We start from the raw sequence: 27792 nt of genomic DNA, 5'->3' as shown, positions 1-27792 counted from the left end.
CCAAATCGAAACTGATGTGACTGTCTCATGTGCGTAGTGTGCATTGAAATGCCCACTTAGAAATATACTGTATGTTTGCGATGTTATTTTGGCGAGCAGTTCTTTTTATTTATTGTCCCTGAAGGTGATTAAAGCTGCACTGATCCATGTTTGACCACTAGGGGCCAGAAGAACTCCAGAACAACCTGACAGACACCTCTGACGTATTATCGTGTTATCAAGTTGATGTGGCTCATGTGTGCTACTACATATTCACACATGCAGCAACATTAGTGTACAGTAGCATCGGCAGCTGAGGTACGTGACTGTACGTTTTTGTTGCCAGTCGTACACGCAACGCTCTGCCAGAAAAATGGCTCATAGTGGACGTGTGGACTAGAGGTCTTCGTGGGCCCCCTCGGTCCTGAGTCAGACCTGAGTAGTGTACTCTCTCTTTTTGGGTCTGTTCACTGTGACCATTTTAGACCAGGTCTAATTATCCTCGAGTCTATTTGTCTGTTGTTGTTTTTTTTTTTATTGATTTCTGCATGCCGGGTTTGGGAAGGTTTACCACAGGTCTGTTTCAGATCGTGTCTAAAATTTTGGACTCATTAAAGACCAACTCATAATAGACCTGCGGGCCAATTTTGGACCACACCCCACCAGTTGGGAACAAGAAAGAAACCAGTTGGGGTGAAGAAAACTGAATTGAAAATTATTGAAAAAAGTCGATTTTTATTGGAAACAGGTCATAATATCTCGCTGCACCGGCAGGATTTTCACTTACTTTTTAATAAGACATAAAGACTTTTAGGACTCAATATGAGACAAACATTGTGCGGTCAGATGGATACTTTTTGCAATGTAGTGATTTGAGTTGTCAGGTTTTTTGACTATATTCCTCTCTCTTCAGTTGAAAGGATGCTGCAGGGACCCGACGAGGGACTGAGCCCTACCTGAACCCCCCTCCCCCCCTCCTCTCCCTGACCCCCGACCCTCAGAGCCCTCAGCGCCAACATCCCATCATGAACCTGCTGTGCCGCGGGCGCCTGAAGCTGCTGGTGGCGTCTCTCACGGCCATCGTCCTGCTCACCTGGCTGTACCTGCTGGCTGGAAACCTGGAGAGTGAGTACGAGCACATTCAGAGATATATTAATATGTGCATATTAAAGGGGAAATTTGACCCAAATTGAGTTCTGCCAGGCATTTCTCATTATTCAGTACATTCAGAGAATCCTCACTGTGTAATTTTCACCGAGATTGGGTTTGAAAAGTCAAAAGCTGATTTATAATGAAAGAGTCGGGCTGTGGTTTGGGTCAGAGAGTCACAGGAATCCAACCAGCGAGAACAGAAAACATCAATTATCAGACGTTTTTTGCAACTCAGCTCAATTTCTCTTCGATTATTTGACTGTTAAGTTCAGTTCAACACATGGAGCTTATTTTCTGTTCAGTTAGATTTTTCATTCTGACATCCCAGAGAGCCAACGAGGCTGCAGCAGCGAGCCGCAGTCAGCGCTTTAGTTTGGATCACAACAGCCGAGGTCAGTTCAGAGAATTTCTTTGCCACAGCGCTGCCATGCTTTCCCGGAAGAGCTTTTAGGACACACACACTCATACAGGCAGTCGGAAAGTCACCGGCACACCGGCCCGAGCTGAATTTAGTTCCTGTATAACCTCATTTTACAGGTTACAGATTGTTGCTTTTCCAGATTGTTTTGTCTTATTTAGCCAGAATTAAACTTATTATACATTAAACATATTATAATCCACTTACACAATACTAACACCTAAAACAAGCAAGATTTCAGGACAACTCCTGACTGACGTGAAATTTTCTGTGGATAGTCACGTTCCCAGAGGATGATTTCAGTAACCCTTTTTTAGCACCACCATCAGGCTAATCTTAAAACAGATTTGTGATGAATCATCCCAGTTTTGTGACAGAGCACCTGTATGGTCAGTGTTTTCACTGTCAGTAGGTTTGCCTCCACGATTTCTTTTCTAGTCTGTTTGCTGCAATCACTGCATTTTTAGTAAAAATGTTTTGGTACCTACCGGCAGGTTTGTGCATCTATGGTTTTAACATCATCAAATTTTGAGATTCAAAGTTCAGTCTTGACCTCAGAAAGAGGGTGGCAAAACGTTCTCACCGCAAGGTCCATTTAATAGCTGTTCTGGAGCTTTCGATCACACGGTCTTCCTCAGCAGATAGAATTGTAGATGTTCTAATTTCCATTTTTCTGTGCACTTTAAGGACTTCTCGTTCATGTTGACTTTAAAGTTGAGATTGAAAGTTCAATTTTTACCTTAAATGTGTCTCAGTATGTCGACACTAGCAGACGTACTGTACCCACTGAAGCCCGGTGCCTTCCTACAGGATTGTAATGCAAACACAGGATCAAGTTACATAACCAGAAAGCTCTGATCAGTTATGATGTTTTTTGGGGATTTCTGAAATTGGGGCAAAATAAAATAGTGCCCGTTTCCGTCAGCCATCTTTACGTGAACATATTCAGGTGTACGTGACCAGATGACATTATTAATGAAGCAGCTGTGACTCTGATATATTATGGCTTTTCATTGATGCTTCCCACCTAAATTGCCTGCATTTGTGTTTTATTGATGAATGAATTAGTCTCTTCTGATCCATGTGCACCCTGTGGTGTGTTTATTGATTTCTGTGGTGATGTTGCACGTCAACCCCGTCTCCAACAGCCCCGTCTGGACTCAGACCCAACGGTTACACACACAAATGGCCCCCCCACTCTTGTTTGTTCTTTATTTTTGGGGGGTTTCTAGTCGAGCGGAGGAATATTCTCTTTTTCGATAGGCCATCTTTTCAACCTCAGCCAAGCCTAAGAACATTTTTCTGTGCTGCGATAAATAAACTGCAAAACTGACTGGTCAACCTGCGAGGTCCAGTGTCAGGTCGTAAAATACACTTCCATCACACTGGAGTCCTGTCTGTCTGATGTGTCCTGCAGGAGTGGAGTGCATTTCCCCTTTAATGTTGAAGTTAAAATCCCAATAATCACGCTGATTCGTTGTGGTTGAATACAGTGTGACTTAAGGCTGCGTATGTTTTTTGTTTTTTTAAAGATATCACACCCACAGGTTCTGGTAATACATTTAGTATTTGATGTACACGTTGAGGTTAGCAGTGATTCTTGGTGGGAAACCAGTATTCCCCTTTGTTGATCATCCTCTCTCTCTCTCGTGGATGACTGCTGAGTTGTCAGGGTGCAGTGTATCCATGGTGGAGTGAGCTATTGGAGAACATCTGTGCTTCAGAAATAACCAGCGTCTTCTGTTGCTACATGTCTGGCTGACTGACTGACTCCATCTGTCGCCTCAGGTCAAGTTTCCTCTGTTTCCTCGTCTCCTTCTCTCTCCATATCGCCCTACCTCTCAAACTGAGATTTACTTTTTTGGCATGACCGTAGTTAAAGGTGTGGTATGCGATTCTAATCCGCCACACGTCCTTTTATCAATTTCAGCGAGTATCTCCTCGTGGTCCGCTAGCTGTCCGTTGTGTTTGTGCGTTGTGTTTGTACTCAGCCCCGGCTCTGTGAACAGGAAACACACAGAGAGACTCGGACCGAGCCGCACAACACTGTTCCAGCCATGATGTGTGTGTCGGGTGACGTTAAACGCCTTGCCCACGGACATTCAGCTGACTCTCTAGTTTGCCAAGATCTGCTGCTGTTGTGATGTTAGCTACAGCAGCAGGAGAGTTGTGAGCGTCGCTGTCTGGAGCTGCTGTGCTGGCTCTGGGAAACCGTCTCGTCCTCTCTGGCTGTTAGCTTAGCAGCAGCAGCTGTAGCGACAGTTTGCTAACCCACAACCTAGCTAAGCTAACACACAGCCTAGCTAACGTTAGTTACATTACTTGCTGTGTCGTTGTTCGCTCTGTATCATGGTGTTTGTCGTGGTGTTGGATTTCTCCAGAATTGCATTTTAAATACCGTATTACCAAAGTGAGTATAATAATTCATAATGTAATAGTTTACACATTACTACATTACATACACTATACAGCATTGTAACAAAGTACATTTACTCAAGCACTGTACTTAAATGCAATTCTGAGGTACTTGAACCTTGCATGTTTTAAAGTTCTGCTGCTTTCTACTTCTACTCCACTGCATATCAGAAGGAAATATTGTATTTTTTCTGCACTACATTTATCTGACAGCTAATTTGCAGATTAGAAAACTTAAAACCCAACAATGAGTTGTATGAAATGCATTAAATTAAACCACCCAACAGTATATAGAATATCTCCATCTCCCCAGCTATAACACAAAAATGCTAACTATATGTTAATGCATCTGAAACAATAATCCAATAGAACAATACATAAATATACAGTAAGTTTATTTTTCCTGCATAATGGGTGCTGTTATACTTCCTCCTAAGTAACATTTGCAGATAATACTTTTACTTGAATGCAGAACCTTTAATTCTACGATTACACTACGAGTGGTATTGCTACTTTTCCTTAAGTAAAGGATGTGAATACTTCTTCCACAACACACTGTGTATATATAAAAAAAAAAATCTTTGTCCTTCACCCTCCGCGGGTGGTCTCATCCTTCGAGCTCGGGTCCTCTACCAGAGGCCTGGGTGCTTGAGGGTTCTGCGCAGTATCTTTGCTGTTCCCAGTACTGCACTCTTCTGGACCGAGATGTCTGGTGTTCTTCCAGGGATCTGCTGTAGCCACTCCTCCAGTTTGGGGGTCACTGCCCCGAGTGCTCCGATGACCACGGGCACCACTGTCGCCTTCACCTTCCAGGCCTTCTCCAGCTCTTCTCTGAGCCCTTGGTACTTCTCTAGCTTTTCATGTTCCTTTGTCCTGATGTTGCCACGTCAACCACAATGGCTTTCCTCTGCTGTTTGTCCACCACCACGATGTCAGGCTGGTTCGCCATTACCGTTCTGTCAGTCTGGATCTGGAAGTCCCACAGGATCTTGGCTCGGTCATTCTCTATCACCTTTGGAGGTGTTTCCCACTTTGACCTCGGGGTTTCCAGTCCATGATCAGATACCCCATGGGAATAATAAGGTGGTGGCCAAAAAGAGATATATATATATATATATATATATATATATATATATATATATATATATAATATAAAATGAATTAATGAAATGATCGACAAACAGCAGAAGAAGGCAGTGGTGATGGATGTAGCGATCCCAAGCAACAGTAACGTCAAGAAGAAGTAACACGAGAAATTCGAAAAATACCAAGGGCTGAAAGAGGAGCTAGAGAAGATGTGGAGAGTAAAAGCAACAGTGGTGCCAGTGGTAATGGGAGCACTGGGGGCTGTGACCCCCAAACTCCCAAACTGGGAGAGTGGCTCCAGCAGATTCCAGGTACAACATCTGAAATCTCTGTCCAGAAGAGTGCAGTCCTAGGATACATATAGTACATGCAGTCCTCTATATATATATATATATATATATATATATATATATATATATATACCTTCCTTCCTCGTTCGTCGCTGTCATCTCCTTTCGCTCTCAGATGAGGGTGTGAACATTCCCAGCATGCCTCACTTCAGCTGTGGGCCAGCTGCTGCTCCAGCAGGGTTAGAGAGAGAACGAGAGGAGGAGGCGGGAAAAAGGGAGATCGGGAGTTAGGCTAAAGAGTGAGTGAATGAAATGAAGAGAAACAGACAGAAAGAAAGTAGAGAAAGAGAAAAAGAATGCAAGATGATTGGAGATACATGGAGAGATAGAGGAAAGGAGGAAAAAGATGGAGAGAGCAGGCAGTAGGCGATTTGAGGGGGGTAACATGTTAGCAAAATGACCAAAATCCGTCCCCCTTGTTAACCTGCTCAAAAGCTCCGCCCAAATTGAATAATTCTCATCAAATGATCTGTGTTCTCCACGGCAGACGGGGGGAAAGAGAAGTTCAAGGGGCAGTAAATAGGCTACCTTCTGCGCTAAGCGTTGGGCCACCCCCCCTTTTAAATATGAACAAATCGCCTACTAGGAGTAGGAATTTATGAGAGACCGGAAGAAGAGACTGAGAGATGAGGAAGAAGAAGAAGAGATGGAGACAGAATTTGAGGTAAAAAGAGAGATATATCTACAGGAAAGGAAGAGAAAAACAGAACAAAAGATCAACTGGCTTTTTACAGCTTTTTCTCTGAAAACGACGCTGTGAGAGCGGTGAGAGGGAACCAGAGCAGTAAAGTTGCAGCCGGACAGATAAACAACGAGCTGAAACTCACTATAAAGCTCTGTAAAGCCGAGGAGAGCTGCAGATTAAGGGGATGATTCTCTGTAGGTTCATCCCTACCAGAGACACCTTTCACACTGTCATACGATACATGGTTATTATAAAAAATATCCATTACAGCCGCTTTAAATAATATGGTTTATATTAAACCACTGTAATGGTGGCGTATCATGAAATATCTAAGACTGAACGTGGATGGAGAGAGAGAGGTTCTACCTGAATTTAAGTCATTTTAGGACAAATGTTTGGTTGTTTTCCACCTGTTTTCTGGTTATTTGTCAGCTTCAGTACATAAGCGCATTGAAACTACTGGCTACCTTTTTGTTTTTATGGCGTTATGACTGCAGTTGAGAAGACTGAATTTAAATATGAATTCTCTTCATAATTTACTAAAGGTCAACTTCAATCAATTAAAGTTCATAATTAGGCCTCAGAAATGACTCAGTAAAAGAGAGGGTTATTTATTCAAGCTAATGCATCTCTGCAAGCACTCATGTAGTTACTGTCTTTAGTAACAAAGCGTAAACACCCCGCCCTGAGGCAGTCTGGGAATGTTCACACCCCGGTCTGTCAGAAAAGAGCGAGGGCTGGAGGCAGGCGGAAGGTGGAGAAAGAGGAGAAGAAGTGTGATGAGCCAATTTTCAAGTGTGAGACTCATGAGAACAACTTCTCTGCATGTTTGCACCGTAAACTAGAAACCCACGGTGTCCGTGACGTCACCTCGAGGTCTGAAGTGATGATTTGAAGCTGGAGTTCAGGTTTACACTTTCTGTCAGCTTGAAAGTTTTGAGGAACAGAAGACGGAGCTTCTTAGCAACCGCCATCACCAATATGCTAAAATATAACTAAATATTAATGTTGCCTTTGGTGAAAACATCTCCATTCATGTTTATGGTTCAACGTCTTCATGCATCTTTTATACAGACGTATACAGTTTTGAGGTTCTGGTACTTTATTTATTTTCACTTTATGCTACTTTATACTTCATTACATTACAGTGGCAAATATTGTACATTTATTTGACAGATATATTTACTTTGCAGATTAGGATTTTACATACAATCCTTGATTATAGATCATATATGGTTGGGTAGTTTAATCTATAAATTAAGCTCGACCTCGACAGATACAAGAAACCCGTAAGAGTCTACAGCCATGCTAGCTGCTCTGTGATTTGAACTGTGTCATCTGCTCATGGTCACGTAAGCTGAACACAGGATACAAACACAACAGGGACCCAAAGATCCGGATACTTCCTCCCCCACTGATCTCGTGACGTTCTGACTCTGAGGTACATATACACACATAAATAACAAACAGTATGAAGGGTTAGCAAGTGAAAGTGAGCACTGTCTTTGAAGTACGTTGCACACAGTCTGACACTCCCTGTGTCTCCCTGCACAGATGGTCGGTCCCTCCTCCTGGCTCCCTGTCTGGCCGACACACCAGCAGCCCGAGTCCTAGAGCGAGCCGTCCTCGAGTCGCGGGTTCGAGAGGTGGAGGAAGAGAACCGGCAGATCCGGTTGCAGCTCAGCCAATCACAAGGCACCGCTGCCCAGCCGCCGGACGGCAACTATGGCAACCAGCAGTGGGGAGCCTCCGCAGACACGGGACCGGAGGATGGGGACAACACAGCCGAGGAGAAGAACAACCACACCGAGTGTCCCCGATCGCCCACCGTGCAGAAGTGTGAGGTCAGGAAACACAACGCCCAGCTAACACATTCACCTGCTGCATATTAAACATTTGTAAACAATAATGCGCAACTTGATACACCAAAATAAGAGTAGACGAGGCGGAGGTGAGGAGTATCATCTTCTACATCAGGACACCTCCAAGTGGATTAACATGCGTATGCCAAAGGATAAAACTGGTTAAATCATAATCCACTTCAAAGTTTGTCGTCAATTTCTCCTACAGTTAGGTCAGTTTCAGTCCGGGTTATCATCCAGTTACACTGCACTGAGCATCAGCATTGTTACTATGGTTACCTGGAGTTCAATATACCTTGTGCACGGATTTAGAACAGTGGTTAAACACTTCCAGATCTTTCTATGAGGGATCCTGTCATATGATTTTAATTGATAACCGCCAGCCATCAGAAACAGACCTTTCAGTGGCCATAACAGTTCCTCACTCGCTCCTTCTGTTACTTATTAACGACTGAAGCCGGCGCACTACCAACCGCAATTTTTACACCTTTGTCCAGGTGTGATAAGCTCCTCCTTTTCTTTTGTGCATTGAAATGGGGGACACTGTCCGACAACACCACACTCAAACTTTGAGGCTATATGCTGGTATTTTAAGCGCAACTCATTATGTCCACCACTTTGGTCCAGATGGAAATATCTCAGCAACTATCTGCTGGATAATCACGAAATTTGGTTCTGATATTCAAGGTTCCCAGAGGATGAATCCCTTTGACTTTATCTCTAGCGCCACCAGCAGGTCAACCTTTTCACTTATCCTGTGAAATGTCTTAACATTATCTACTAGATGTATTGGAACAAAATTTTGTATTCATTCATGGTTCCCAGACTATATATCCTGATGACGTTGGTGATCAAATATCTCAAAAACGTTTGGATGGATGGTCATGAAATGTGGTTCAGACATTCATGTTCCCCTCAGGATGAACTGTAATAACTCTGCTGATCCTCTGACTTTCCATCTAGCGCCACCATCAGGCCAACATTTTAATGTGTCCAACACTTCTATTAATACCTGCAGAACTGACATTCCCATCAGCCTCAGCTATACTTCAAGTTTAGTGCTTATTAGTAAATGTTAGCATGCTAACACGCTAAGCTGTCAGTGCAAAGCATCGCTGCATCAAAGCCACACAGCTGCTAGCGTGGCTGCAGAGTCAGTCTCCAGTGTGAATGTACTCCCGACTCCAAACTCTGGTTATAATTAGTTTACACAAAGCAACTGAGACAAGAGGTGTGACTGTTTATGTCAGCTACAGTCCACCATAACTCAACCTATCAGTGTTGCTGCGCTTCCTGCTGGTCGCTGCTAGAGGTCACTAAAGGTCACAGGCTCTCTGGTGCATCTTTGAAACTTCCTCTGCAAAGAACACACCAGTGATGGCAAACACAGCGACGGCACGTTCCGTTTATATGGTAGTTACAGGCATTGCTGAGTGAACAATGATTGTGTTGTGTGAAACAAACGGTCAAAGGAAGGTTGATGTGTGGTTTACTGAAGACACACCACCACGCCTCACTATCACAGCAGTTCATACCAACTAATTGATGAAGGAGCCACGAGTCCATTGACAGGGACTAAAATCCGAGAGAACACACTCTCTCTTTGAAAAGTTGGAGCTCAAAGGCTGGAAAAACATCAAAGATTTTTGCTTCTTAAAAGCAAGTGATGTAAATTCATACATATGAGAGGCTACATATAAAAATTTAACATCAGCGAGGGGTGTGAATGTCCTGGACTATGTGAAGTTGTCGGGGTGAACTGCTTGTGTCTCCAAAAGGGTGACTGTTCAGAAACTAAAAAGTAGAGCTTCAGTTTTAAAGCAAAAATTCACAACTAAGGTGTTGAGATTGATAGCTGTGGTCACATGTTGTCATTACAATCTGCTAAAAAAAGAGAGAGGCACGATTTACAGAGAGAAGGATGCTGTGAACTTGTGATGAAAGTTGTCAGCGCCCAGAGTGAAAACGTGTAGACGGGTGAAATGAAGTGAAATGGCTCCTGGCGGCCTCTTTCTAAAACTCTGAGCTGAGAAAGGTCTTGTGTCTCCGCAGCTGATCCATGTAGCGTGCGTGTGTGCCGGTCACAACGCCAGCAGAGACGTGGTCACGCTGGTCAAGTCTGTCCTCTTTCACAGGTGAGTCCGTTTCTTCACTACAGAAAAATGTTGTTACACTGAATTTTCATTTCACAGACCTCTTCCTCTGTCCTTGAATCTACGAACTCCACTTTCGCTTTTCTTTATTTGAAGCTGAAGCCGACATGGCCTTATCCCAGATTGTACAGGCCTTGAAAATCCTTGAATAGTACTAGACTGGAGAAACAAACATTGAGATAGAAAGATGCTGACAATGAAAGGATGACCATTAATAGAATTTAACTTTTCATGTAGCACCTGAACTAAAGAAAAACCCTGAACTCTCTCCATCATCATTCCCTCCAATCTTAAAATAAAAGTTAAAAATTAAACGAAATGATGAATTATATAAACTGTATTTCTGTTTGGTATATGTTTATGTGAGATGCTTGTTGCTGTGTAAAGACCCAGCTGTCCTATTTATGACTATTTTTATGATTTTAAAGCTCAGGATTTATGTAGACGAGGTTTCAGGGTTTTGTTGCTGGTTTCTGGATTTCTGCTGACCTCAATCAGCTCTGCTCTCGTTGATGTGTTGCTTTTGTTCCTTTTTATAGATGCTCTTAAAGATTTAAACATCAATTTTGTTTCTATATTTGACCTCAGCCTCTTTGATGTGCTGTTGGTTTGCGAATGAACTGGATGTTCCTTTTAGTTGTATTTTAATTGCAAATGAAACTCTGAGCTAGACCTTTCACAGAGTGAAGCTGAATGTCCCCGTATTTGAGATATTATTATCTTTTTTAAATTGTTTTTAGCTCAGTGGGGCCTGACGTCCATGTCTGTCTCTCCCCTGGTGCATGATGGTTTTAGGTCATTGTTCTAGCCCCGAGCCTGCTTACAGGAAGGTCTTACAATAAAGATCAAACTAATGCGTTTATCAAAAAAAACAAAACATGTAAGGAGTTTTTATGACCTTGATGTTAACACAGAAAACCTTCCACCTCTTTGTCCAGACTCGACAAAGCAAATATTGTCAGAGAACACAACACTGCTGGTTTCGACCAATGAGGTGTTTTTATTGTCAGTAGAGGATTTAAAGCGGACCATTTTAAAGGATAAATCTGGTGATATTATATCTTTGCTATTGACAACAAATCTCCTGAAAAGACTAAAACCGACAATGCGTTAGTCTCTCTCAAAACTGTCTGACTTCCTGTCTGCGGCTCTCAGCTCCGAGCCCATTGGTTCCTGCTGAAGACGTAAATCTTTAAAAACACAGATCTGTAGTTTCCTGTTTAAAAAGGCTCAGTAGTTTCCTCAAACAGCTGCTCGCTGTAGTTTTTATCAGACTAACAGGAGGAAATGGTGCGTTTGTTGGGGACTATTTCCAGCGGCGGATGAATCCACATGTGGTGCTGTAGTGAGTGTTTGGGGCAGCAGGACGGTGTGTGTGGGGCACAAACTACAGTGTGTGTGTTCATGGTGACGAAGGAACAACAGAGCGGCTCGCTGATGTGTTTTAATAGTTTCTGGACGACGATGGAGGAAGAAGATCCATCAGGCACAATGCTTGTTAGTAGATACTGTACATTCAGTGTTGGTTTGGACAATAACAAAATGATAGAATATCACCAGACGTATCCTTTAACCAGAAGGAGAATTAAAAAGATTGAAATGTAACGGTAATTGTTTTTTGACAGTAATACCAGTAAAATCTAAGTGAAAGTTTTTTTTAAACTGGTCGGCTCCTTTTTTAGAAAATTCAAGTGTTTTGGGGGAAAATAAGGTAATAAGAATAATAAAACACACTTTTTATTGTGTGTTTAAACCTTCAGTAGGCCCCCTTGTTTCAACTTTTTACCAGCCACCAAACACTGAACTACCACCCAGCTTTTATTGTTAGAAAAGGAGCAGTGTCTGCAAAGCATAACCATCCTTTCCTCTCCAGAAGGAACCTCTTGACCTTGACGTCTCTCTTTCTTTCCATTTCTCAGGAGAAATCCTCTTCACTTTCATTTCATCACCGACACAGTAGCCAATCGTATCCTGAGTTCTCTGTTTCAGTCCTGGATGGTCCCATCAGTGCAAGTCAGCTTCTACGATGCAGATGAACTCAAGGTAAGAGGACGACGTGAAACACGCACACCTCGTCTCAGACACACCGTGTCAGTCCTCGTCCAAACACCTCTACATATCCCTGTTTCCTGCTCTCTGTTAGGACAAGGTGAGGCAAAGTCAAATCCTACATTTACCATATCAAAGGAAAATCTCTCAACTCCAAAGCAGCAGCCAGTTGTGAGGATACAGAGACGAGTCGAGTTGAGTTAAATGTATTTATAAATCTCCTTTAACAGAAGAGATTCACCTCAGAGCATCAAAGAGTGAGAGACATCAGTTCAGAAACATCACGATTTCTAAAACAGGTCACAGCAGCACCCTTGTGTCTTCATGTGCCTGTCACATTAACAGATCAGAGGATTGTTTAAGCTGCCTGAGTGTTAACTGGATGTTACTTCAGGATGTGGGGGGGGGGTCAATCTTCAGTTTAGCCTCAATTTAGACTGACAACCAAATTCAAGAAGGAAGGTCCTAGTTCACATCAATATTTAAATAATTAACAATAATTAATGTCTAATATTGTGTCCACCCATTTTTGTGTTAATATGCTTGGCTAGAAATATTAGACACACATTTTTAGTATGTGTAATACAGTAGAATACAACAGTACCACAGCCTCTAAAATAACCAGTATTTTTGGCCAAATATGACTGATGTACATTAACTACAGGGTCTTCATCAATGTCATTTCAGTGTTTCCACTCTGTTGCATTCATTCTGACTCAGTTTCTAGTTCCACAGCAGTCCATGGTACTCTGTATCAGCAGATATTCAGAGTTTAGGTATCAGAATCTGGATCGGGGGAGAAAAGGTCAGACTGTGCATCCCTAATATGTCACTTTATGTTGCAACAACTTTATACAGCACACCAAGATGAGGCCAATTCAATTGCAAAATTGTGTTTTTGGCTAGTTCAGAGAATGAAATACCTGACAAATTAAGGTTCTTTATCATTTGATGCAAAAATCCTGTAAATCCAATGTTGCCATAAAGCGGTCCCACCCACTGATGTGTAACATTAACCAAATGCCCTATGCAGTCAGAGATAAACCTCAGTATAAATGGTGTAGGATATGCTGCTAGAGCTGTAACATTTAGTCGATTAATCAATTAATTGAATGAAAGAAAAATATTTGGCAACTATTTTGATAATCATTTAAGCATTGGAGTAATTATTTCAAGCCAAAATACCAAACGTTTTATGGATCCAGCTCCTCAAATGTGAGAATCCGCTGGGTTTCTTTCTTATGTTATAATAAATTCAATATCTTTGGGTTTCAGCTGTTTGTCAGACAAAACAAAGATTACAAAAGATTGATTGACTAATCATTAATGAGAATAATCGTTAGTTGCAGCCCGAATGTCTACCAGTTGGCTAATCCTTTTTGTCTCAGAATATACAATATATCATATCGCCCGACCGTGACAGAGTGTCATGGACTCCTCTCTGATGCAGTAACAATAAGAACTGAACACCACAAGCTTCAGAAAAGTAGGATTCATTGCTGAATGAATTGTTGCAATTGATTGCACTAGATTCTACAGGTGAACCAAATAAACTGGAAACCCAGTGTGTTGTGGTTAAACTTGACATTGTTGACTAAGGGTGGAGCTAGATCAGTGATTCTCAGTGACTGGTGCTGGTCTGGGTAGTGCTGGCTAAAGGGCCACAAAGATTTCATCTCACAAGAAGGAATAACTCCAACCAATGGCCTGACAACCGCACCACCACCTCCTGTACAACGCCAGATGACCTGACATTAAGAATGATGATGCACTTAAATGCACATTCAGTTCAGCAGCCTCTCTGTCATCATTTTGGCTGAGTATCCCATCCTCCTCCTATCAGCAGTGAAAACCATACTACCCTTTCCGACCACGTACCTCTGTGCAGCTGGCTTCTTCGCTGCATCAGCCACAAAAACAAAAGGAATAGACCCGAACGTCACTAAATCATTAGGATTCCTCCTCTGGAGAACATGAATATTGATGGTACCAAGTCACATAGAAATCTAGCCATTAGTTTTTGACAGACCTCGTCATGGGCCAACGTATGTTTTAGAAATTTAGACCTGATGGCAGTGCTGGAGCAAAGATCAGCAGTCACCAAAATGTTTATATCCTCTGAGGAACACGGATATCCACAACAGAGTCTAATGACAGTCTGGCCTGTAGCAGTTTAGATGTCTGATGTAGAAACAGAAAGCGACATCTTGGTAGTAATTATTATGTGACTATCATGTCACAACCTAATCTAAACCCAAATCCGGTCATATTTCATGTATTCATTACATATATTATTATATTATTACCTGACCACAGTAAATTTTTCTTCCTAATGTTTTCCAAAGAAACCTTGTGTATTATATCTCGACCACAGGGCACTTAAGACTTTGAGTTGTACATCGCGCTCCTTAAAGTTAAACCATGACAATCACCATAATGGTTACAAGGTTTTCGCACAACAGCAACAATACGTAACTGAGCTGGACGAGCTGTTGAAACACTTTTCTCCCCAAAAACACCAAATAATGTATTTTAACATCAAGTTGATGAATGAGCTCTTAGAGTGACGGGAATGTAAGGAACAAGCATGAATAAGTGTTTGTGTTTGTGTGACTCCAACCTGCATCCCCCTCCTTCACATCATCACATTCTCCTCCCTCACAGTCTTTGTGCTGAACAATGAGTCCTTTGTGCTGTCAGATGCTTCGACCTGCAGTCTCTCTCTTCAATTTTCATTAAGTCACATTAAACTGGAGGAAAACAGACGAAACTCTAAGCCGATTATATTTGCAGATGATGCACTTATGCAGATCCAATTACTCTGAATCAAGAGAATTAATTAAAATACACTATTTGCAGATTCAGAAAAAACCCACATTGAGCCTTTGCCAAAATATGCTGAATGTAGCTTTGTGTTAACCCACACACAGAATACTGCTCACATATAATGAACACCGGATCCATCAGTCAGTGCGCTGATGGTTCACCTGTTTAAAAAGAAAAGATGATTGCTAAAACATTTAGAAATGAAACCAACTAGTGAAACGTTACACGTTTTTGTCTTTGTCGTTTCAGTCCGAGGTGTCGTGGATACCGAACAAGCATTACTCAGGTATTTACGGCTTGATGAAGCTGACGCTAACCAAAGCCTTGCCCTCAGACCTGTCGAAGGTCATCGTCCTGGACACGGACATCACCTTCGCCACCGACATCGCTGAGCTCTGGGGCATTTTTAGGAAGTTTACTGGTAAGGCATTTTGAATTTTATACTTTATTAAAGAAATCCTGTCTGTGAATATAAGGTCTGTGAATACAGTGTTAAGGTTTTTTGGAGGATCAATTCTGCAAAGGGGTGGCTCATTTAAAATGATCGTGTTGCTGTAGATCACCTGTAGATCAAATTCCATCAGATTTTGGAGTTTATGTCCTCATGTCATCAAGTTTGTTGTAACTTCACAATACATTCAAGAGTTAAAGGATCAGTATGTAGGATTTAGTGGCATCTAGCGGCAGTTTGCAACCATTTGAATACCGCTCGCCTCACCCTCCCCTTCCAAGCGTGTAGGAGAAACTACAAAAACGCGAATGGTCCGTCTGGGCTACTGTAGAAACATGGCTGCCTCCGTGGAAGGGGACCCGCTCCCTCTGTAGATATAAAGGGCTTATTCTAAGGTAATGAAGACACAACGATTCTTATTTTCAAGTGATTAAACACTAATGAAAACATACTTATAAATAATATATTCCATTTTTGCCAATAGCTCCCCTAAATGTTCCACACTGGACCTTAAAGGCAGTTCCTATCAAAAAGGCCCACACCTAAAAAACGTGGCAACTACTTACAGGAAAGTGATACAGCATATCTACAAATGAATAAATAACCTCAATATCATCCAAATATGCTACAAATCTGATAAATATTAATTGAAATTAGTTGGAGAGATTTTTATAAAACAGTTTCACAAAGAATAGAAATTGTCTGATCCTTCAACCAAGGAATAAAAATAATATTGCTTCTATTCCTTTATTAAAGTCTGTAAAGTACTTCATGAGCTAAACAAACAAATGAGACTGAAAACAAGCTTTTCATTCACTATTAGAAGATTATTTAATTTGTATTACCTGTGGTCTTACCTGACTAAACAAAACCATCAGCTAATCTGTTAAACACGAGTTCTTTGTGCTGCTGTCTAATTGCACATGATTCATATTATAAACAGAAGCTCTGCACTTTCAGAATTGTTGCTCATTTTAGGATTTTTTTGTGACACTGTAGGCAAAGTTATACTTATTTATTTAAAAAAAAAAAAACACCTAGAGATTGTTTCTGATCATTGATGTTGGTTATTGTGTGTGCAGACAAACAGGTGATAGGCCTGGTGGAGAACCAGAGTGACTGGTACCTGGGGAACCTGTGGAAGAACCACAAACCCTGGCCTGCACTGGGACGAGGCTTCAACACAGGTAACGGCTGTTTTTCTGGACAGATCCTCTCTGATGCCAGCGCTTTGCTTTAAAAAGATACTGAATCTGACGTGACCTCACAAGAAAAATGAGTTCGCTAACAACAAGAGACGCTGCATGTGGCTTCCATCTCCACAGTGTTTCAGGATGGCTGACCTCATCTCACCTGGAGCAATTTAATTTACAGTTTAATTTGAAGTGAACTGTTGTTTCTACAGATGAGGTTCAGGAGAAGTTCAAGTCATGTTTGTGAATTATTTCCTGTTCTTACTTGCAGGCGTTATTCTTCTGTACTTGGAGCGACTGCGGCGAATCAGTTGGGAGCAGATGTGGCGGCTGACGGCAGAGAGGGAGCTAATGAGCATGCTCAGTACATCGCTGGCTGATCAGGTCAGGGACACCTCCAACCCACTGAGAACCCTGTTAAATATGTTTCTGTTTGTGTCTGCTGTTCCAGTTGTCAAGTCAACTTATCTGCAGGATAAGAGGAAGGGGACGTTTAATGGCAGCTGCCTGGTGGCTAGAGGAAAGGTCAGGGGTCAAAAAATGATCAAATCCATCTTCTTTAGATCATGAATCTACAGCAGATTTCAAGGAAATCTGGCCGATAGTTTTCAGGATTTCTCAGTCTGTGCTTACAGTAAGTGTTGGACAGATGTCAACGTTATGCAACAAAAACCATAAAACACATTGAAATGCTGAGAGGCTGCACAGTAAAAGTATAAATATAATTTAGTCTGAGAATGAACCCAGAGTCCTTTCAGCTGAGAGCACAGAAGATGAGAGATTCAGAAATGAGTGTACGAAAAGCTTTCTAAATAGTCTTTATTGTTCTTTTATATTTTACACATTTACAAACCCATACATGCATGAAAGCATGTGTGTGTGTATATACTGTACCAATGCAGAAATTAATAGTATCGAAAAAGATAAGAGAATAATACAAATTTAAACAATGACTGCTTTTTCCAGAGCTTCAACCTCATCTTAGTCTTATTTTGTCAAACTATGATTTCCAACAAAACAGCAGCCAAGAACTTTATCTAAATATAATCCTGTCTAAAACTGTCAAAATTCTGATTTAAATCAGGAACCATCTGACTAAAGAACAAGTCAACAAGAGTATGAATCTGAACAGACATTCAGCAGTTTTTGATACTCAATGCAACAGACACATTTTGGTTAGCACCAAAAAAGCACTGAGGTTGGATACCCTCAAGACTCCAGTTAAGGTGGAATGTCCTTCCATAACCGTTGTGCTTTGTTATATACAGTTCAGAAAGATCAGATGCATCAGTATCATTTCAAATGTAAAGTATGAAAAATGATACTTCTTTGATCTGTGCTGCATCATTCCAGCTTGTTGCTTTAAGTCTATTTACAGTCATAGGTCCAGTAGTTATAGCATGTTTGTTGGTCTTTGATTGTATTTTAGAATACACAGGCAGCCTTTGTAAAATCAAAGCTGAGGTTGCCAGGGAACCAGCAAAGAGATAATATGGCTCTCTGATGCCTTTAAGAGACGAGCTGCTGCATTTTCAACCAGGACCTTAACACCACGATGACTCTCGCTTTCAGGCACGCGTTCCTGTTTCCTCCACCCTGAGAAACATCAACAACAATGAACCATTTCTGTGTATCCATGACAGTGCACAAATAGTCCAGTAGGAAACAGAACCCAGTAGAAGAGCTGCTATAAGCGTTGTTAACACTTTGTTGTCTGTCCGCTGTGTGCAGGACATCTTCAACGCCTTCATAAAGCAAAACCCGGTCCTGGTGCACCAGCTGCCCTGCTTCTGGAACGTTCAGCTGTCTGATCACACTCGCTCCGAGCAGTGCTACACTGAGGTGTCCGACCTCAAGGTACGCTCACACACACTTCAGAGGACTTACCCTAACCTTAAACCAAGTCTTCACCCTAAAATGTAATTAGTGCTACAGGCCCTGCACACACCCAGACAAGTGATTTCACTTATTCTGGCTGATCTCAGGACTGTGTGTGTGTACAAACCGTCTCTGATTGACAGGTCTCTCACTCCTGTTAGATTTGTTGCACATTTTATCATCGAATTAGTTCAGTGAATCTGGTGACCTTACGTACATCCCAGCATAGCTTTGCCCACCTTCAACCCGAGCAGAAGTCTAATCAGCCAAAATAACTGAAAACAACTGTGTGCCTTTCAATTATTGATGGATGAACGGTAAGTTTATTGATTATATGCCCCTACAGGTAAGAAATCACTGTCAAATTTTACATTTTGAAAGGAACAAAAATGACATCTTCCTGATTCACTGTCAGACGAAGCTCCGCAAATCAACATGTGTTAAAACCAAAACTGATGGAACATGCTTTGCTCTATTCTTTGTTTCTGTAATCATTTGTTAAAAATAATTTACTTTAATATCAGTTTACAACAAGCAAAAACCAACCTCGAGAGTTTCCTGGCTGGCCCCATGTTTTAAATGGTCAGTTCCATATGAACAGATTTGTCCAGTGTGTGAGAATGTGGAGCTTGCCAGTATTTCTTTAGCAGTTGTGACACCACGTAGCCATATTCTCTTCTGAAGAAGAATCATCTACAATTAGTAGTTTAGGACAGTTTGGTAACCTGATGATGTCAAAAGTATCACTCAAACCTAACACAGCTCCAAATTAGGAAGTTCCGATATACTTACATAAATGATCCTGTGGCCGCTGGAAGACATACAGGGATGATATGAGTTTCATTGTATGGCGCCTTCCATGAGTGAGATCGATCCTACGAACACGTGTACAGTGTATTAATTGATGGTCAAGATTTTTAGAAAATAGGTTTACATTGCGGCAGACAGAATCGAAACAGATTTCACCATCCACACTGGACAAGTCTCTGAGCCAAACCTCTGGAACCGGTAGTGGGTTTTTAGTGGGTAAGAAGATTTTATTCCCTTGGTATGTCTGGTTCTTCACACTACACACAATATTTATATCAGCAAAGTGACTATGTACAGCAGAAAGTCTACTAAAATGGAAATTCTGGAGTAAAGCACCAGAACCTTTAAAACTGTACTGAAGCAACTGTGATCAACAATGACCTGAGTTACCTTCCTGCTGTGGCTTCAGGTGATCCACTGGAACTCTCCAAAGAAACTTCGTGTGAAGAACAAACACGTGGAGTTCTTCAGGAACCTCTACCTGACCTTCTTGGAGTACGATGGAAACCTGCTGAGACGAGAGCTGTTCGGCTGCCCGAGTCAGGCCAGTCCAGAGAGTGTCCAGGTGAGACACACACACACACACACACACACACACAGAAAGTTCATCAGGCTACAGTGTACATTTACATGACACACGTTGAAGTTTGCTCTACCTTGTCATGGTACTTAAAATGGTACTTTGAAATAGAGCCGGACTGACGCTGCATTTTCAAGCAACACAATATTTATTGGCCAGTATTAATTTTTAACATAATCAAACACTTTTGGATCCCAAAACAAAAATGTCATTATTATTTGGCAGGATATCAGTTAGATTTTTCACTGTACAGCAGGAGTGGGGCTGCCATGGTAACACAGTTCCTGCTTAGGTTTGCTAAATCTTGATTCCAGTCCAAATGGATTTAATTGGTTGTGGTGTGTTTACAGTCTGGCAAAAACAAACAAAAGGAGCCAAACCTGAACTGAGGATGAGCCTTGTCCAGTCTGAAGCACCAAAAAATGATAATCTTAAAGATTTTCTGTCAAAAAAAAAACTCTTATTGGAAAGAAACCTTTGGAAGTTTGTAAGAATTCCTCCGAGCTCTGAGCAGCGTTGTCTGTCTCCTCAGCTGCAGGCAGCTCTGGAGGAGCTGGACGAGGACGATCAGTGTTATGACTTCCGCCGAGAACGACTCACAGTTCACCGAGTGCACCTGTACTTCCTGCAGTACGAGTACACGCCCACCGCGGACGACACTGACATCACACTGGTGGCCCAGCTCTCCATGGACAGGTACGCAACCAACACACTGCACATAGCTTTACTGCCACATGCCTTTAAATACGGTTCATTTTTCCCCAATAGGTCCATGTTAGCTTTCTATCATATCACATGAGCTTCATCAGCAGATGTAAGGGAATTGTAGATGTTGACGTTTCCATTTTTTTCTGAGCACTTTAAGAACCTAAAAACCCCAATCAAATGGTAAATGGACTGTACTTGTATAGCGCCTTTCTAGTCTTCCAACCACTCAAAGTGCTTAAACTGAACATTTTAAACATCCACAATTCCATGACAACTGGCCAAACACCATTTGCTGATGAAGATTATGCGATATGATCAAAAGGTCCAGAACACTTACTAAATGGACCTTGCATACTTAACAGCTGCTTTTGTTATTTCCTGCGATTTTGCCGCACAATATTGGTGATGTAAATTGGAGTAAAATTACCATCATCATCCTCGTTAATACTGAAAATATTAGTGAGTCAAGTGATTAACTTCATTCTTCAAGCATACAGGCAAACATTTTGCGTTTCCAGTTTCTTCAGTGTGAGAGTTCGCTGCTGACTGTGTATCTTTGGGTTTTGGACGAAACAAGACATTTGAAAATCTTTCTCCGTGCCACCTGCAGGCTGCAGATGCTGGAGGCCATCTGTAAGCACTGGGAAGGCCCCATCAGCCTGGCGCTCTACATGTCTGACGCCGAGGCTCAGCAGTTCCTACGCTACGCTCAGGCCTCCGAGGTCCTCAAGAACCGCAAGAACGTCGGCTACCACATCGTCTACAAGGAGGGCCAGTTCTACCCCGTCAACCTGGTGAGGAACGTGGCCCTGAAGAACGCCAACACGCCATACGTGTTCCTGACCGACGTGGACTTCCTGCCAATGTACGGCCTCTACGATTACCTCAGGTAAGACCAGCAGGTTCTAATAGACCTTTTTCCATAACAGGAAAAGCACAGGAGTAACTAACAACATGAATTTCAATGACACCACTGTGTTGACTCAGCAGGCGTCCAGACACGGAGGGCTCAGGCCAAAAGTAAACAGGGTCATCATTAGTAAAAGCTGAGCCAGAGTTTTTTTTATTAACAATAATAATACATTCTATTTATAGAGGACTCTTCAAGATACCCAGATACTTTACGCAACAAATTAACATCCAGCAATGCACTCATGCAAGTGCTCATTCCCAGTAGATCACTGTAACTATTTCTACTGTTAACCTGGCGACCGTCATCACAGCACAAAATGAAATTGTTCCTCATAGCATTAGAAACCGCTGTGCAAAGTTTTAGTGTCTGATAAACCTTCAGACTCATTGATCTGTTACTCCAGCTGGACTTCGTTGATCCAATTTCATCTTCTCACCTGTTCCTGAAGCAACACGCCTTTGCCTTTTTAAAGCAATGCTGTTATGAGTCTAAGCACCCAGTAAGCCAGCATGCACAATACCACATGCAAAAAAAAAAATCAGAGGAATATGGATGTCTGCCAACATGAAGCAGATACTAATAATTTTTTAATCTTAATCATTTAAACTGACTTTCAGCTGTTTTGTTAATGTTCGCTTTACAGTGAGCTGGGTCGTCCACTGATAGAAAGTCGCTGTGCCTTTTTTAGCTGCATCTCACCTGTGGCTCACCTGTCCTGTTTCCTCTGTGCAGAAAGTCTGTGGTGCAGCTGGACATGGATCACACTAAGAAGGCTCTGGTGGTTCCAGCTTTCGAGACGCTTCGTTACCGTCTGTCCTTCCCCAAATCCAAAGCTGAGCTGCTCTCCATGCTGGACATGGGGACTCTCTACACCTTCAGGTACCTGAACATCAACAATTGACAATTTTCATATCAGTGAATGATTGGGGAAAATTAGATTGCAAAATAATGTGCCAGCCAATGATATCGTATAATGGATACGTATGCGATCATCATTTTATCTTTTTCACCGTGTCCCTGCCTCTCCAGGTATCACGTGTGGCCCAAAGGTCACGCTCCTACCAACTATGCGGAATGGCGAACAGCCACCACACCTTATAAGGTCGAGTGGGAGCCGGACTTTGAACCGTATGTTGTGGTGAGACGAGACTGTCCAGAGTACGACCAGCGCTTCGTGGGCTTCGGCTGGAACAAGGTGTCCCATATCATGGAGCTGGATGCACAGGTATGTCCGCACCATGATGGCTGGGGCTTTGTGTCGACAGTCTAAATGCAAAAGATGAGCGCTCAGGTGCTCGAGGTCAATGAGGGTATTTCAAACGCGCCTTCTTTCACATTCACACAGTATGCTATGAACAAAAGTCACAACATCTGTCTTAAAACATGTTGTGGCTGTTTGGGTGATTTTGAAAGTCTGCTTATGTCGTGATAATTTTCTTAGACTCTTCACTGTGCGAATGTCTAATGTAAAGTTATAACTAAAGAAGTCTGATGTGCACTGCTTGGTCTAATCTTTGTACTCCAAATTTAGCTTGTGTTTACTACCAAACAATAATGTGGTTTCATTATTTCCATGTTCTGTTTTCTCAACCTGTTTTTCCCTTTCCCAGGAGTATGACCTCATGGTCCTCCCCAACGCTTTCATGATCCACATGCCCCACGCGCCCAGCTTTGACATCTCAAAGTTTCGCTCCAGTTCCAGCTACCGCAACTGTCTGAACACCCTGAAGGACGAGTTCCACCAGGACCTGTCCAGGAAGTACGGCTCGGCTGCTCTCAAGTACCTCACCGCCCAGAGGAACATCTAAATCCCAGAACTGCTGAGAGCCAGCAAGTCCGTCAGCCTCCGAGCTCCGAGAGCTCGGACATGTACTGACGCGGCGCTGCGGACCGCATACAATGACGGTAAAGCTTTACAGCCTATCGAACATTCTCGGTCTCCTGTGCATTAATTCTCCAGTCGACTCCACCTTAAGGTGACGAAAAACCGGAGTGGCAACGGATTTCCTAAACGCAGGATTGACTGGGGCGATGGATGAGTGTGGATACTGATGGGACTAGCTTTAAGGCTGGGAAATAACAATATTCTTACAATTTGTTCTGACAATCAGGGCTTTTTCCAGAGGACACAGTGCATCTATGTGGATATATATGGACACGTCATTTTTGGGGGGAAATTTAAAAAGACTACATTTGAATCGTACTTGTGAGGCCAGTCGAACTGGAGAAAGATTTAAGCCTTATCACTTTCCATGGTATTTACTGAGATATTTAATGATGTTTTCATTTCTTTTTTTTTTCTCCAGTGTAAATCAGAACCAATGAATAGCGGACATTGGCATTTACAATGTTTTGATTATGACTTTACATAAGAATCAGTTTATTTTTCCTTTCTATATTTTCTGACCTCTCCCAGTTGAATTATTTCAGATTTTCTGTGAGCTTCAGGGATGTGCTTTGTATGTGTGAGTGTATGATCCAGCTGCATCATATGGCTCGTCTTCAACACGCTTATTGATTGTCGTCAAGGTCATTCTCGCTTTTGTCTTGATCATATATTTGCTTGCATGTAAAGAATGTTCTTTTCACACAAGAAAATAGTCATTTTTCCATCATTCATCCCTCTGAAAGAAGCAAAAATCTATTAATGATAACAGATCTCATTACTGATTGGGACCAAGACTGAGACCTTACAGTGAGTTGTTACTAATGCAGCTATTAGCTCTTAAGTGAAACTGCTGCAGTTCAATTAAGGCCAGGAGCTTTTCTATGTTCTTGTGTTTATGCCATTACATCTATAATGTGTCTGAGTCACTGGATATGTGTGCCACCTACTGTACCAAAAGTCCAACTGAAATGACAAAATTCATACCTTTCCGCAGTCAGTTACTATTTTTTTGGAAGTGTGAATATTTTTTTGACATTTGCAAAAATGCTACTTTAGTCTCCAAACTAGATATTGTCACAGGCCTTAGTCTGCGTCCTGAGGAGTACAAATTATATTCAGACTAACTGCATTTGTAGTCTGTTTGGACTGGGTCTGACCTTTGCTAACAGAATGATTTTCTGAAAATGTTTGAATTTGCATCAAGTTAAGATGTTCAGACTACAGTAAACTCGCCAATTAGCTTGAGAAAATAATCTGGAATATCCCATGACCAACTGGACTTGCTGTAGATTCACACTCGCCAGTCAGAACTGAAGAGACCTCCGGGATGAGAGAGGAAACGTCTACAGCGAGTCCAGCTGCCTGGGACTTCTAGATATGTAGCCTGATGTTAGCAGCTCTTCCAACAAGCTAAGGTGCAAGAACGATGTGTGTCCATGCTTCTAGAGGAAGAGACATTAGCTAGGAAGCTAATATTAGCTGCAGTTCACAGTCTATTGCAAGTTGCCAAAGGCACACAAACTAGTATATATGCAGACAAGGAGGTGCCACCATAAAACTACACAGAAAAATAGAAAGAGAGGCCACCTGTAAATTTACAGAGCAAGTCTTTATGTTGCAGCAAAAGGAAAACGCGTCATACAGTTTCAGTTGGACTTAATGAAATTAGGAAGGTTAAATTCTTTGATAAATGTTATGGAGGAAGGCTGTGTTGTTCTGTGCGCTAGACTATCTCAACTCGACTTATGTCGCCACTACATTTAGTGAGTGAGTGGATTATTATTGTCCCCGGATGATTGATCAAATGTTATTGGCCAGATTTACCCACAGTTCGGTGTATATTCAAGCTCCCCAGAGGATGATCATAATGTTTTTGATGTCCTTTCCTCTAGCATAGGACAAACTTTACTTTTTTAGCTCCATTACTAGTTCAAATAAAATAAATATTGGGGATGTGACATTGCCGCCTCTCGGGGCCGCCAGCAGAACTGCAGAGCTTTGATCCTTCATGTCCTCTCTTCCATTTGTGTTAAGATATTTATTTTCTTGATCCCTACCTGCATTGGGACAAAACGCAAGCAGAGAAGAATTGATTGAAATCTAGTGTAATTTCCACAGAGTAAGGCAGAATTAGGAGCGGGGCACTGAGCGCCAGTCGAGGCCGTTGGATCGTGACCGACGGTGTATGTGACGGCCACGGGCTCAGACGGAGTTTGTTTGGTGAGGAGTGAGTGTAAACTGTGACATGAAGAGCCCCCCCATCCATGCCACCTCCATTGACTTGTTGTTGATTGTGGTAAATGCTAGTGCCTTTGCTGTATTGTGAAACTGGATATTGATTGTACTGTTGTACCGACAGGGCCTGGGGATAGTCAGGCACTCTATTTATTATTGTTGACTCAAATCAATCATATTTTTCTATGTAAGTGCTTTAAATAAATTTGCCCTTTTTTTTTAATCACTTTGTCTGGCGTATTTATTTTTCTACACAGAAAATATGCAGCATCCTCAGCAAACACCAGTCCAACTCTTCTTCAACTACTGTAGAGTTTCCTTTCAGTTAGTTATTTTGGGATTACTGGAACCTTGAGGATTTTTTTTTTAATTCTTACCTCTCTAGGGCAAATAACATTTTTGGGTTTGCAGGAATTTATAATATTTACCAAGGTCAGTGGTTTTAAGCCTGTGTGAACCTTCCATGTGTGTAATTGGTCCAGTGGAAATTTTCAATATAAACTAAATTATTTTGGATGAATACAGAGTTCCTCTGATAAGTCTTGTCCTGTTCAAATGCAAATTGCAATCAATTAATTGGATACATAAATTCCCCTGCAGTGTTGTTAAAAAAGTAACTGCTGCTTTTGTCCAGAAATGGTCCCCAACTGACTCTTTCTGAACAAAAGCAGCAGTTATTTTAAATTTGTTTTCTCCACTTTTTTTTTTTTTTTGGCAGGAAACAAAAGCAAGTAGAGAAAACACATTCACCAACGCATTTAGGAAGGCAATGACTGAAAACAAGCAACTACAGAAAGTTGACAGGTGTCTTAAAGCAGACAACAGCAGTACTTGCAGAGAGCTGTGGTTTTGTGGTATTTCCTATTATGTGTATGTGACACTGAAGTAACAAGCTACGAGTTACAAGCACAAATCCTGGCCCTGTTTTAATGCCTGTGCTGACTAGCCAATCGGCATGTTGCCCACTGACCATCCAATCAGAGGGCAAAAGGTTCTAGCGTGTTCTGGTTACTGACAGCGGCGCTAGCTTTGAAAATAGTGACAAAGGACAGCGAATATAATGAATTTACTGTTTATCAGAGTGTTGTTGAGTAATGGGACCTCACGGTTGAAAATATTCCTGCACATATTTTAATTACACATGCACTAAATATTTCTACAGCTGCAAAAATGTATTACACATTCCCAAACTTGAATTTGTGCGAACATTTTTATTTTTTTATTTTTTTTCACGTTCACACAAAAAGTGATATACAACTGCAGGCTGTGAAATTATTTGTAATCATCATTTCACAAGCCCCTATTTGCTTCCATACATGTCAGTCCTAACGTTAAGACTCCTGAGTGTTTGGTCAGAGTAATTCACAAAGCACTTTAGCACTAAAAACAGCTCTTCAGTCTGAGAGAAGTTAGAGGTCTGAACTCCTGAGACCTGCTCACAGTCAGTCAGCTGCTGCAGGTAATGCGCCTCATCATAATCAACTAGAGCCCGGCCGATTTATCGGCCGATATTGGCCCATCGCAGATATATCAGTATCGGCGTACATGTTATCCAATATAAGACGGTTTTCTTCTCAGTATATTAGACAGAAAAGGGCTTGGGTTAATATATTGGTGTCATTACAAAGTTTAGCCAGCAGAGTGTGCTGTCACTACAGTGGCAAGCAGTGTAACATGAGAGAGAAGAAGCAGCTCAAGAACTCACGCCACAGATGAGCGCAGGCACACGTCACTTTCCTGTCTTCAGAATGACCACGCCCCCTTTTGGGTGAAAACAAGCGCTGGAAAAGTGCCAGCGCCAAATTGAAAAAACTAGTGGCACCATGCCTAAAAGCTGCTGCGTCACATTGTGCATGTCACACAAAACAAAACCCCCCAGTTTCCAATCTCCCCCCCAAAAGTGCAGGTTAGTTCATGATGTTACTGAGTAAAGGCATGTGTGCCGATTGTGCCTGTAGATCGAAGCGAATCAGAAAAGAGTCTTAATGATGCTGTGACTAAAGTTTTTACTGTGAAAAATGATGGCCCTACCATAAAACACATGCTTTTAGAATGGAGTTTGGTTCATTAGTCTGTTTTTTTAACGTTAATAATTAACATAAATTGAGCTGACCAAAGTTCTAATAATGAACCTTGTAGGAAGTGGGGCTAAAACTGACCT

At 41.8% G+C, this 27792-nt stretch overlaps 1 protein-coding gene across 6 annotated transcripts in view; it reads left to right on the top strand.

Annotated features, from left to right (window-relative positions):
* Positions 1 to 25854, top strand: part of LOC122873289 (LARGE xylosyl- and glucuronyltransferase 2) — a 91949-nt gene extending 66095 nt beyond the window's left edge. For 5 of the 6 annotated variants that reach the window (XM_044189834.1, XM_044189813.1, XM_044189845.1 and 2 more), the window contains 14 exons: positions 893 to 1104; positions 7640 to 7929; positions 10000 to 10082; positions 12020 to 12143; positions 15225 to 15396; positions 16509 to 16613; positions 16891 to 17003; positions 18351 to 18476; positions 19717 to 19872; positions 20420 to 20583; positions 21206 to 21484; positions 22241 to 22387; positions 22538 to 22733; positions 23119 to 25854. In XM_044189834.1, the coding sequence (XP_044045769.1) occupies positions 1005 to 1104; positions 7640 to 7929; positions 10000 to 10082; positions 12020 to 12143; positions 15225 to 15396; positions 16509 to 16613; positions 16891 to 17003; positions 18351 to 18476; positions 19717 to 19872; positions 20420 to 20583; positions 21206 to 21484; positions 22241 to 22387; positions 22538 to 22733; positions 23119 to 23316 (2253 nt within the window). In that variant the 5' untranslated portion in view covers positions 893 to 1004 and the 3' untranslated portion in view covers positions 23317 to 25854. Of the gene's footprint in view, positions 1 to 892; positions 1105 to 5490; positions 7527 to 7639; positions 7930 to 9999; positions 10083 to 12019; positions 12144 to 15224; positions 15397 to 16508; positions 16614 to 16890; positions 17004 to 18350; positions 18477 to 19716; positions 19873 to 20419; positions 20584 to 21205; positions 21485 to 22240; positions 22388 to 22537; positions 22734 to 23118 lie in introns of those variants that run through there. The other variant, XM_044189861.1, reaches the window with a different exon arrangement.
* Positions 25855 to 27792: the final 1938 nt, after the last annotated feature.

Source organism: Siniperca chuatsi, linkage group LG1 (genome assembly GCF_020085105.1).
Source record: "Siniperca chuatsi isolate FFG_IHB_CAS linkage group LG1, ASM2008510v1, whole genome shotgun sequence".
NCBI classification, from domain to species: Eukaryota; Metazoa; Chordata; class Actinopteri; order Centrarchiformes; family Sinipercidae; genus Siniperca; species Siniperca chuatsi.
This window is presented reverse-complemented; position numbering and strand designations above follow the sequence as displayed.